Source organism: Lithohypha guttulata, assembly GCF_036872675.1.
Source record: "Lithohypha guttulata strain CCFEE 5908 chromosome Unknown scaffold_6, whole genome shotgun sequence".
In the NCBI taxonomy this organism is placed as follows: Eukaryota; Fungi; Ascomycota; class Eurotiomycetes; order Chaetothyriales; family Trichomeriaceae; genus Lithohypha; species Lithohypha guttulata.
Window position 1 is genome coordinate 35,804 of NW_027042755.1, and position 12,721 is coordinate 48,524.

The 12,721-nt window shown below is 50.2% G+C and overlaps 4 protein-coding genes across 4 annotated transcripts; 2 read left to right on the forward strand and 2 right to left on the reverse strand.

Moving 5' to 3' along the window:
• Positions 1–45: 45 nt before the first annotated feature.
• On the reverse strand, positions 46–1,434 carry LTR64_007436 (uncharacterized protein; the record flags this gene model as incomplete). Its single annotated transcript, XM_064901754.1, has 1 exon — positions 46–1,434. One exon carries the CDS (start codon positions 1,432–1,434, stop codon positions 46–48), a length of 1,389 nt encoding a protein of 462 aa, XP_064751433.1.
• Positions 1,435–4,417: 2,983 nt separating this feature from the next.
• On the forward strand, positions 4,418–6,909 carry LTR64_007437 (uncharacterized protein; the record flags this gene model as incomplete). The annotated part of the gene is made up of 2 exons (XM_064901755.1): positions 4,418–6,331; positions 6,379–6,909. The coding sequence occupies 2 exons, from the start codon at positions 4,418–4,420 to the stop codon at positions 6,907–6,909; spliced, it is 2,445 nt and encodes an 814-aa protein (XP_064751434.1).
• A 595-nt stretch (positions 6,910–7,504) lies between these two features.
• Positions 7,505–8,951, reverse strand: LTR64_007438 (uncharacterized protein; the record flags this gene model as incomplete). Its single annotated transcript, XM_064901756.1, has 2 exons — positions 7,505–8,763; positions 8,813–8,951. 2 exons carry the CDS (start codon positions 8,949–8,951, stop codon positions 7,505–7,507), a joined length of 1,398 nt encoding a protein of 465 aa, XP_064751435.1.
• Positions 8,952–9,891: 940 nt separating this feature from the next.
• On the forward strand, positions 9,892–12,675 carry HRD1 (E3 ubiquitin-protein ligase hrd1; the record flags this gene model as incomplete). The annotated part of the gene is made up of 1 exon (XM_064901757.1): positions 9,892–12,675. One exon carries the CDS (start codon positions 9,892–9,894, stop codon positions 12,673–12,675), a length of 2,784 nt encoding a protein of 927 aa, XP_064751436.1.
• Between the last annotated feature and the right edge of the window lie 46 nt (positions 12,676–12,721).

Below are 12,721 nucleotides of genomic sequence, written 5' to 3' on the forward strand. Positions count from 1 at the left end.
CCTCAATCCATATATTCTAGCTGTATACAATCATCATAACCATCCTCACGAACTCGTCTTCATCCTCCCACACTGTGCACAAGTCCACCACTCCGCCTCCATAAAATTCCCACAGCCAACACAACTCCAACCCACAGGACCTCTACTAATCTTCTCTGCACGCTCCGCCTTGAAACGCGATATACTGTCATAAGCGGATGACCTTGGCTTGAGCACGTTCTGCGTAGTATAGGCTGACTGCTGCGGCTTGCGGTGATTTGTTGTAGGCTGCTGAGGATCGTCTAGGGTAGCTGAGATCCAAGACGGTCGTTCTATGCCGCAGGCGTCGCAGGAGAGGAATGAGAGTGTGTTGACTAGGGTGCAGATTTCACAGGTCCAGGTTGTGGATTCGGGTTCTGGTGGGATTGCTGGGGGTGGGGGTGCTTTTGTTGCTTCTGGTGGAGGAAGGTGATCTTGCTGTGTGGATTTTAGACAGTGTGTAGACGCTGGGTTTGAAGGCTGGTTCTGTTTCTTTCGTAAAATTTCCTGCTCGATCTCGCGTTGCTGCTCCATAAGGGACTTTGCTTTGTTTTCTATGTTGGAACTCTGACCTGGAGCTTGACCTCTTGACCCTGCGGGATTATCAGCAGATGGTGGACTGTAATAGCCGCCGAATTTCTCTCTTTCCTCTTCTTGGATCAGGTCGATGTATGCCTGCATCATTGTGGCTTCGTTCTCGTCGTCGGGTCCAGCCTGAGTGGTTGTGAGTTTATTGCCGTTGATGGCTTCGTCGTGAGCGACTCTATCGCCCATTGCTGTGCCGCTGGCACAACCTTTTTCGATTCGTATTCGTCGTTCTACAGCGTCGGCGATAACTTGTCGTGCATCTTGACCACGCATGATTCCCATCCCGCCAAGTCTCTGTCCGCTACCTCTTGCTCTTTCAGCGGCTTTCTTTCGTTCTTCTGCTGCTTGTCGCGCGAGTCTCGAAGCTTCGTGGAGAGGCATTCGTCGCCCACCAAGAGATCGACCATTGCCGAGGAAGCCTTCACCTGTGTATCCCTTGCGGACTAACGATTGATGTTCATCTCTCAGCTGATCCCATAGAGCGTGGAATTGTTCATTGTGTGGTCCGATGGCGTTGTGGCAGAGCTCGTGCAGCATTGTATCTAGCACTTGGTCGATTGGGAGGAATTGATTCTGGTCGCCAGGATAGCGTAGTCTGAGCTGAATCTTCTGGCCGTGATTGATGTTGAGTCCGAGCAGGTTCTGCTGATCTGGGTAGAATTCTGCGAGAGTTCCGACGTGCCATGATCGTTGTCGCATGATGGGTTTGACCATGCTACCGATCTTGCGGAGCGTGTGAAGGGCTTCATCGCTTCTGGAGAATCCGGAGAGATGTTGGTATTGTGTGATGAGGGCGTCGACTTCTGTGCCTGGTGGTCTACGTGCCATTCTGATTGATGTATTTTGGCCTTCCCGACATTTACCAGTGAATAGTAATTGTCGAGGTCTCGGTTGAGGTAGTTGGTGTTAAATCGGCAAAAGCTATGTAGTCGTGGCAAAATCACGAAAGTGCACTGGAGGTCAACGCGCGTGTAAATATTAGCAACGCCAAACGCCGAAGATACTGGAAAGTTGTATCGAAGCCATTCAAGATCCTGCTTACAATTACTGCTCGACGAAGTAACTTGACACCTTCCAAGGTCAAGTCTGAGGCGTCATGCAAGGGTGCCTATTTGCCTCGCGAATCCCGTCACCTGCTCAAAGCGCTGGCTTTATCAGCAACAGCTACTTCCCATCTAACGGTGGTCAATCGGTCTATACCTACACGGTTTTCGAGGGACGGAGTACGTGAGTTGATGGTTACGCCTACGTGAATCTATTGCCCGAGGCGTTCAGACCATCCAAGCAGTTACTCACAGATCACGAACGAGTCATGCTATGCAATGCGATCTAAGGTTCTGATCCTATTCCTTCAAATGCGTCCCTTCGCCAGATCATCGCATGAAGCGATGACAATGATGAAAAGATTGATAAGGCCAAAAAATCCAGCGGTCAAACCCACGAATGAGTTTGAGCAAAGCCTGCTACCCCGATGTGCAATGGAGAGCATTCCTTACAAAGAAGTACCTGCTTGATCGTACTCTTTCCACTAAGGTAAGTATGAAAGGAAAGAAAGAAATCAAGATGGGCAGGAGCGGGAAGACAGATTGATATACCCTGTAGATAGTGGAGTATTGGCGAAATGGATCAAACACTGTTTCAAGGGGCAGGCGACAAACGAAAGCACGTCCCGGTCATCAAAAGGGTATTCATGTGGCCGATGCCGCGACGAATCTAATGCTTTCGACGGCCAGGACATAGAGAGAGAACTGCCACTTGATCTCCATTCGTGACCTCTCCAGCCACAAGATTTCAAGATCACTGCTCATTTCGGGTTAGCGCGATCTTTCGTACTGGCTGGACATGTGCATTCATACAGTATCGTGCTCACGCTGATGAGTGTTGCCTCATATCGAGCTTAGCGAGACGTGAAAACACATTGTGTTTACTGGAAACGCAGACATGTGAAGTCTAGTCACGCTCCGTCGGCTCTTGCGTGTGACTCTATGTGGTCTCGAAGCGGTCGTTGAGCTGCTTAAGAGACGACACGTTGTCCTGTTGCGAGAGACCGAACAGTGACAACGGCGAAGGGCAAAGCATGACGGCATCGCAAAAATGAACCCATCACAGATGATATCTCTCGCTGCGACGTGGGGAGTCCTGTCGTTTTGAACTGGCTGACCAAAGGCATGGTGATATTCATGTCCCACAAAACTACGGCCGCGACCCGAAGTCCTCTATAGCAGCTGTCTGTAGACTGGGGTGGGATGTATGCCAGTAGTATCTTTCGTTGTTGATGGTTTAGGAGGATGTTCAGTAGGGTTCGAGATCATCCTTGTCTCTAGGTGGTGCGTGATATCCGAGTTGCAACCTACTTCATTGAAACTGGCCCGCTGAATTATCAATACAGTGAAATTCCTCAGTCTGTTCACCCGCCTCGTCGTCGGGCACGGACAGTGGTACGATGAAGGCTGGTTCGTCTCGGCACTTGAGCTGTAGCTTGAACAGGAGCACTGGCTAAAATGCATTTTTGATAAAGGATATCAAGGAGATCGAGGCATCTCGCAGCGTATGTGATTTTGTCTTGCCCGCTTAGAATAGCTGCAGGAGCAGGCCTATGATAAAGGTTGAATTCGAGTCGAAGAACATATAGACTGTTGAGGTTTCGCCCAGGTTCGCTGTCTGTGGTATGTACCAGCGCTGTGTCCTAATTCTGCTGATGTACCTCCGCGACCTTGCCCACTTCTGCGACGTAAGCACGTAGACTTTTAGGAAAGCTTCTTTCTGACCTTCTTACCCGTTTCGTTTGGCTCATCGGTCTTACCTTGTCTCGCCGAGTCAAACGTTACTCGCGCGGTCAGCTAATAGGCTGAAGCGTGTAAATTTATTCAGCAAACATAGCAGTCACTTCTGTGATATGTGACCTACGAGTTTTAGCTTGTCATATTCACCCATGCAGGTCTTCGAGACAAGACCACGACGACAATATCACTGTTCAAATCAGATAAGTTATGTATTGGCCTTATCTATCAACAATTTCCCCCGGGGGGGTGGAGCGCATCGTATTGTCTTGTATAGAATGCCAGTAAAGTGTTCTGCTCAGCTGTCTACAACATGGATTTCAACATGAAAACAGAGGACATAAGACAAGCAACCGAGCAAGAAGTATCTCAAGCAGAGTATAGAATCAAGAAGCCCAAACTCGAATCGAGGCAAGCACTCCCCAGAACAACTCCAAACTGGATGCCAAGCCTCGGAAACGCGTGCCCGGCATGGAGCGAATGACATGCCGGTCTGTCGCATCCCTTCACGTAGGAGTCCTACCTACACCTCACCAACTGCTTGTTTGTCATCAGCAGCACCGCTTTGTATATACTCGTCTGTGAGTCTGTCTGAACTTCACCATTTCTGCGCACCTCGAACCTCTGAGCTATTTCAGCTGTTTATCTATATCATTGCTCCTCACGTACCCCTAGCCGTCTGCCAGGATGTCTTCTTTAACTCTTCTTTCTGACCTCAATCTAACGTTCTACCTGCTTTTACTTAGCTCAAACACGCTTCTCCTTCCTTCGAGGCACGATCCAGAGTGAGGAACTTATTGTCCTGCACAAGCGTCGGGTGGGAGCTTGGCTGAAGAGGAGGAGGGATGACTTCTTACGAGACGTATGGCTCCCCTGTCGAGGACAGACCCGTAAAGCTGGAAGACAGAGAAGATAGAGGTTACAGGCGGCGCTCACCTAGTAAGTCTATCCAAAACGTTCAATCTCACACGCTAATCTCCTAAGTCGATGATCGACGACGTCCTCCTCCTCGCAATAGATCCCGATCTCCCATGATCGATCGATATCAGCCCCGTCGCGACGATTACTATGACGCGAGAAATCCGCGAGATCGAGACGATAGGCGGCGCGCGCCTTCTCCCACACCTGCCAATATCGATCGTTATGTACCAGGACAAGAGCCAGACAAGCCAGTTATCCGGCTCAACCCGGTACAAAATCCGTTGGTCATGGATACACAGGCTGGCTTCAGTTATTTTGCAGAATGGTGGAGAAACGAACAGCAGCTCAACGAAGATAAAGAACGGGCAAAACATGGCGGACGACGGCCTTCAGATCGTCTACGAGGTGAGAACGAATCCAGAATCGATCGCGAAAAGGAACGCGCCAAGATACAGGAAGCCTACGATTCCTACAAGCAAGATTTCCAGGTCAAAGCTGCTCGCCAATTCGTCCAACTACACAAGAGTGAGGAATGGTTCAAGGAACGCTACGTGCCCGAAGTGCGCGATTCTATTCGAAAGAGACTGGTGCAATTTCGAGATGCTGCTTTCGAGCAATGGAAATCAGATATCGACGCTGGAATCTTTGATGAGTTCACTCTTGAAGGTATATATAAGCACGACAGTGATGGTGCTGGGGGCATGGTTGAGAAAGAGGAAGGAGAAGCAATTGGTGGTGCAGAAACTCTTGGAGTACAAGATCTGGTTCCCGCCAAAGGTGGTGACCTGAAAGACGAAGCAATGAATCAGCCTGCGCTATTGATCAAGACTTTGGCTCCTAACGTCGCCCGTACCCAGATCGAGGACTTCTGTAAAGAACATCTCGGCGAAGGTGACGGTGGCTTCAGATGGCTCTCGTTGAGCGACCCGAATCCGATCAAGAAATTTCATAGAATTGGTTGGATCATGCTCAACCCTGCTCCTGAGGAGAACGACCAAGCCATGGAGGACGTTGGACGAGGTGAAGGTCGCGAGGACGGCGAAGAAGACGATAAACCAAAGTCGGAACCGTCGAGTGCTGCACAGAAGGCTTTGGAAGCTATCAATGGCAAGACCATCGTTGATCCTGTGCGAGGTGACTTTACTTGCCATGTCGGTGTGCACAACGCTCCAGCTCAACCGAGGAAAAAGGCACTTTGGGATCTCTTTTCAGCTCCGGAACGAATCGAGAGAGACTACCAGCTTGCACGACGACTAGTTACCAGACTCGAAGCTGAGACGGGAAAGGACGAGGCCTCGGGTGGGCTTGCCATGATAGATGCTCGTGTCGAGGACATGCGAAGCAGAGGTCTACTTCAGCCTGCTCCCAAGCCTCCCAAAAAGAATGCGTTCGCCGATAATGACGACGAAATCAAATTCGAGGAAGGTGAGGAGATTGAGGGAGAAGAAGAGGATGACAGCGAAGAGCTTCTCGTGGTCAAGAAAAAGCTGGATCTTCTTGTGGAGTACCTGCGCAGAGTGTTCAATTTCTGCTTATTCTGCGTTTTTGAATCAGATTCAGTCCACGAACTGGTCCGAAAATGCCCAGGTGGTCATTTGAGAAGACCACGAGCAGGCCTCAGCAAACTTGCGAAGAAGGCTGCCATTGCTAGTGCCAATGGTGACCCATTTCCAAAGACCAAAGAAGGTACGGAAGACGGCAGTGCTAGTCCTGTTGAGGACCGCAAGGGAAACAAGTTCAATAGAACCGAGCAGCAGCTTCTAAAAGCCTTCAATTGGGTCAAGACCTTCGAGGAGAAAGTGTTGCAACTACTCGAGCCAGAGTATTGTGATCTCAAGAAGATTGGCGGCAAACCTGTCGAAGAAGCCGTTGAGGAGGAGCTGAACAAGTATGTCAAACAAGAGGATGAGTCTAAGTACCGGTGCAAGGTGCCGGACTGTACCAAGCTGTTCAAGGCGGAGCACTTCTGGAAGAAACACGTCGAGAAGAGACATGAGGAGTGGTATGAAGGTTTGAAAAATGATGTAAGTTACCTAACGATATATGCAGGACGCATACTAACGTAAGGCAGCTCAACCTCGTGAACACCTACGTCCTCGATCCATCACACATCGCACCTTCGAGGTCCGACGCCAACAGCAACGGCCACTTCCCGCTCCCTGCAAACCACCAGTTCACAAACGGCACTCCTCGCGGGTTTAACCTACAAAACATGATGAGCTTCGGCCAGAACATGATGAACTCAGCAGGCTTTGCACCTGGTCCACAAGGTGCAAATGGAAACATGAATGGCGGGAGCAATCACAATACTGGTCCAATCCGACGAGGTGGTGGTCGCTTCAACAACAACCGCCAGAATCCATATGACAAGAACAATAGAAGAGGCTACGGCAACATGGGCTTCATCGCTCAAGGTGGAGGAGGTTCAGGCGGACGATGGGGGGATGGGGCTGGTCAACCGATGAACGTGATTGGACCCAAGGAAGCTGTTCAAGGACGAGCAATTCGAAGTTACGATGACCTCGATGCTCCTCCTGCCGGTGGCTCGAACGACCGTGCAGCTGCAACAGTTGGGGACGGTGGCGACACACTTGATTATTGAGTATGCATTCGGGCGTCAGCGATGCTGTTTCGGAAGGCATAACCTCGAGGCGTCAATCCAGCTGCGCTCATTTGAGGCATGGCGGTGAAACATGCGATTTATAGTCATATAGGTTTGGTCGGGATGTATCGAGGTACATGGTTCAGGCGCACACGTAGTGAGTCTTCTGTATTTGCTACCACCAATGCACAATGTATACACTAGATATTCAAGAAGTGCTCATTGCCTCGAGGGTTGCTGCCTCTTTATTGACCTGACGTACAGATGTAGTCCAATAGTCTGGCGGTGTGCACGATTTCCAACACAGGACATGGAGGTAACCAAGACAATCTGGTGTAGCTATTCCTGCTATAAACCACGCAGGCGGCTGTGATATCAGTTGTCTATGAACAATGATCAGTACGAAATTAGTAGTGTAACAACTTGTAAGCAGCAAATTTATTCATTGCGGGCCTGCCATCACACTTACTACCATATCAGCAGAGCTCACATACACCTCCCAGAAGGAACATCGACGCTTATCCGTGTCATTTTACGACCTGTTTCTCCCAAAGTCGTTCAATCAATGCAATCATCATCACAAACTACAGTATACTTAATTCCTCTTCCTCAAAACCCGCCCCGTGGGTGTAGGTCCTGCCCCCACCATTTTCTTCGCAGCACCTGTCGCAACCTTTTTCGCAGCAGCAGCAGTTGTGGCAGCTCTTTTGATTGTTGTGTTTGTGGCCTTTGGACTCAGAGTACTGACTGTGGAGCCACTAACTACCACTTTCCCTTTCGTCTTCGTTGCTGTGGTTGTTGTCGTGATGGTTCTTGTTGGTGCCCTGGCGGTAGTTGGAGCTGGAGCTGCTTTCTTGGTACCTAGTCCACGACCTATTTTCGATTTTGTTACAACAGTTGCGTTGGTGGCGCTGCTCTGCTCAGAGGTGTTGGAGCGTATGGAAGCTTGTGAGGCTGTTCGTTGGGGAGAAGCAGTGGAAAGTGACGCTACGGATGTACTCGTTAGAGTAGCTAGTGCAGGTCGTGGTGGTGGCAGCATTTTTCTCGTTGGTGATCCAGTGCTTGGGATCGTGGTTCCTGTCCCATTCAATGTAGCTTGCTCTTTCTCACGACTTATCGGACGCGTGAGTCTAGCACCAGCTGCACCAGCAGCAGCATAGCCACGTTTAGCGAGGGACGAGAGTGCAGAAGTAGCTGCTTTAAAGGGCGAAGCTATCTTGGATGGTGAAGCCGGTCTTTGAGGTGGTGGTTGTTGTCGTAGTGGTGATGCTTCTCTTGCTGGGATGGGAAGCTCTTTCTCCTTGATTGGTGACCTGACGAGCGTCCTCGAATTGTGTGAACGAGGCGACAAAACGCCTGTAGGGTTTCCATTGGCTTGAAGAGGCTTCTTTTGGGTTCGCGAAGCAGCTCTTTTGGGAGGAGTAGGGACAACCGTCGCCGCTGTCTTTGCTCTTTTCAGATTCTTCTGTACGGGTAGGCTGTCAAGAGCAGCATCAGAAACATCAGGCTCGTGGTTCTCCTTGTCGGATGGGATAAGTATGGCGGAGCTTTTCCGTTTTCGAGTCTTCTGCGATTGTATAGCAGGTTTTCTGAGCGGCGAAGGAAGCTTCGACGGGCTTGGAAGTGCTGGCAATGGACGTTCGTCGAGGACTTCTTTGAATGGACTCCTGATGGTCGGTTGTGACGTCGGAGGGGCAACCTTCCGTGGTGATGCCTCGTGCTGAGCCATAAGCTCTCCCATCTTCCTTTTCCGTAGGCTGATCGGTACGCGATTTATCCTTCTTTCGATTCTCGACCTCAGATCCGAACATTGTAACCCGTACTGAGCTCGAAGTTGGCGCGCTCGTTCCGAGACTATGAAACTGTCAGTACACGACCTCCTGTAGATGAACCTTCTTCATACTCTCGAGCTGTAAGTTGTCTATCAGAGCTTGTTTCTGTGCTTGTGTGATTCGCATCTTCTTCACTGGGCTACCTTTGGGGGTTGCTGGTTCATCGTCCATCTGGTCGGACTTGCGCTTACGCGCACTATGTAGAAACATGGTCCCGTGGAAGCTATCTAGTTGTTGTTGGATGGTTTATGGATTGCAAAGCGCGTGGTCATTCAAGATCGAGCAATGTCTGGCGCGTGTAAAGTGGGAGGCTCGATAGTGCCAGGCCAGGGTAAACAAAACATCCGGGCACAACTGCCCCGACGCCTAAGAGTTGGCTTTAGGCTCCACTCGGTCAGGCTCTAGCCTGAATGCCTTACAAGTCTTCGTACTGAACTCAATTCCACCGTCCAATACTTTTTGTATGTGTACAGAGTGCATATCCCACTATGCATTCCTCACAACGAGTCTGTTTGATTCTGCTACTATTTAGTACTGGAAGATGAAACGACGGGCATGGACGTGCATAGCCTGTAGCTCAACAATTCTAATAGATTCGTATAGGTCATGGACTATTTGAGTGTTGTTCTCTGGAGAATCGTGAAGGAAGGTCTAGAGCAGCTAAGCGTTTTATAAGGTGTCTATGTGGCTGCTTTGATCGATGAGCTTGTCTATACAACGAACCTGATCCCAACTACATTTACTAGTCAACGTGAATTTTGTGAAGGAGATGTGAACATGTGAGGCAGTTTCGGACCAAAATTACATCCGAAGCTTAGGGCCTTCCTCCAAATTTAGTTGACACGTATTCCTGGCGTTCCGTCATAAAGTCAAACTGCCACGAGACCAGACGATCTTGCTTATTGATCAGTCGCTGGCTCGTTTACGCTTGTGATTGCGCGAGCAACAAGAACACATCTACTAAGTTCGACATCCTGCTATTGTTTCAAGCCTTGTCTGCAGGCAGAAGGCTGTTTAATTGTACACATCATTGACATTTTGGCTGTCCTGTCGCCTGCTGGAGTCGCGGAGAAGTGTTTAACATGTACAACAGAATCTCTCCTTGATCTTCCGCCCAATCGTGCAGCACTTTCTTTACACCGCAGCCAACATGCCTCCTCGACCGGGCGCCATGCGCAACCGATGGACTGCCTACGCCGGCCTCAGCACCACTCTCGCTGCTGGTGTGATACTCAAAGCACTGGCACAGAGACCGAACTTCTACAGTGCAGCCGTCTATCTCTCTCAATCCAGCGCCAACTTAATGATACTATGCAACCTCGTCTTTGTAACCGCATGTACGATCGTCCTCTTCCTACAGAAACTCCTCTACGGACCTCTACGACCTATCGAGGTTGAACAACTTTACGAGAAGGCCTGGTTTGCTGTAACAGAAACCTGTCTGGCTATGACCATTTTCCGCGGAGAGATCGGAGCTTGGTTTCTGGTCATGTTCTTCAGTCTTTTAGCTGGCAAGGTCTGGGGTTGGATCGGTGAGGGAAGAGTTGAGGTATTAGAGCAGCAACAGCACAATGTTCTAGGGGGTCGCAATGCAAGACTATTTCATACAAGACTGGCTATGAGCTTGGCTTTGAGCGTCTGCTTCGACCTGAGCATGCTGGAGTATATTGTCGGCCAGGTCCTCCATATGGCTAGACCCGATATGATGGTCATGTTTGGCTTCGAATTTGCAGTTCTGAGCATTTCCAGTCTCAGCACGGCCTTGAGATACGCTCTCAACTTGGTCGAGATTGGCATTGTGAGGAAGCAAAAGCAAAAGAGAATAAACACTATACGCAAAGAGAGAATTGCTGCCGCGATACGAGAGGTCGACTCACAGCAGACCTCATCACAAGAAGGAGTTATATCTACACCCACAGACGAACCTGAACTGACGCAACGACGTGCTCAGGCTGCTCAGGCCGCTGCATCCCAACCTATCGACGAAGCTGATGTTGAGGTTGAAGGGTGGGATGGCAAGGGTCGTTGGGTTTTCTATCTCGATTTAACCACGGACTTCTGCAAGCTGATTGTCTACCTTTCTTTTTTCTTCATTCTACTCATCTTTTATGGCTTACCTTTACACATCATGCGCGATGTCTTCCTGACATGCCGCTCCTTCTTCAAGCGAATCGGCGACTTCCTACGATACCGAACTGCCACGAGAGACATGAACCAGCGATATCCCGATGCCAACGAGGCAGAGATTGGAAGAGAAGATGTATGCATTATATGCAGAGAAGAGATGAGGCCATATGTATCCCCAGCTCAGGGTTCACCGGCAGATCCAGTGGCTGAGCGCATGCGTCCGAAAAAGCTACCTTGTGGCCACGTTTTGCATTTCTCGTGCCTGCGCAGCTGGCTAGAAAGACAACAGATATGTCCAACTTGCAGAGCTACCGTTGTACCCACTACAACCCGTCCCGACACTGTTGGGGGCCAAGGCGCACCTGCACGTCCTCAGCATCCACCTAATGCTGGCAATCTACGGCCAAGGGTCTTCCAACTTGGTCCTCTCAGGATCGGCATGGGTGTCGCGAGAGGTAATAATATGTTCGAAGATCTGCAGGACCAGCTGGTGAACCCAGCTCCAGCTCAAGGGCAGAATCTAAATCCACTTCAACAGTACGGTATTGGTATCAGATGGGAAGGTATGAGGAACAGAGCTCAGGGGCAACGCCGTCATGCTCGAGGCTCCGTCGACGATCAGCTGAATGCGGCTGAGAGACAGATACAACGAGAGCTCGATAGCTTGCAGGCCTCAATGGGCGAATTGCAGTCTTTGCGACAAATTCAGGCCCAGCTGGCTAGGATAAGAATGGCTCGTCAGACCGCCGCAGCCCAAAATCTACAGCCCATTGCCCAGACAGCGCCACAACCATTTCCTCAAGTGCGAACAGCTCTGCCAACAATTACCGCCCTTGCTCCAGCTCAGTACGCCAATCTTCTACAGTCTGGTAGCGATGAGCTGCCTCAAGGTTTGACCCTGCCAGAGGGTTGGACAATGATGCCTCTGCGTCCGATCCAACCAGCGCAAATGCCAGGACCTGCTGCTTTCCAGGGATTTCCTCAGCCACATCAATTTGCAAATATGCAGCCTCAACAATTTCCAGTGAATGCTTTCGGGATGAGCAACGTGCCACAAAACAACGTAATAAATCCAGAAGTGGGGAGCGAGGTCAGCACACATAATTCAGAGCAGACATTGAACGCACTGCAACCGAATATACAACAGAGAGAGGCGCAGCAAGCAGTTGGTGAGGCGACACCTGCAACGGCCCCCACCACGTCAACTCCTCACAGTGATGTGGCCGATCCTGCACAGGGAGCTCCAAGTGTTCCTGCACCTATCCAAGCAGAACCTGAGGTAGATGCCTCGACAGTGCAACCTCCCGCTACCCAGCCTCGACAGGCTCCTGTTCAGAGCCAGCCGTCTCGTGATATACAGCCAACCCAGCCTCGGCCACAACCAAGCACAACACAACCTCCACAATCTTCTCCTCGATCTTCAACAACTAGCGCTCAAACTTCGCGTCCACGTCAACCTCCGAATAGTACACCTACTGCTCCCTCGTCGTCTCTATTGCCGACGAGTCTCCAGCAGCGATTGAACCCAGTCGCATCCAATAGCAATCGCACTATCTCGCCACACCGCCCGACCAGAAGTATTGGTTCTTCGTGGGGCTTTGCTGGTGCAGAAGGAGACAATGAGAGCGAGTCAGATACCACGACAGAGTCGGAAGACGAGGACGAGGACGAGGAAGACGATAAAGTCGTGCTACCGCAGACATTAGCCAGGGCTAATGGGACGTCTTCAAGACCTTCCAACGAGCGACAGCAAGCTACGGGGAAGGCTAAGAATGCCACGGTTGAGGATTTGAGTGATCCAGATTAGGTTTGCCTTGAAGAATGAAATAATGATAGATAGTATTTAAGTATGC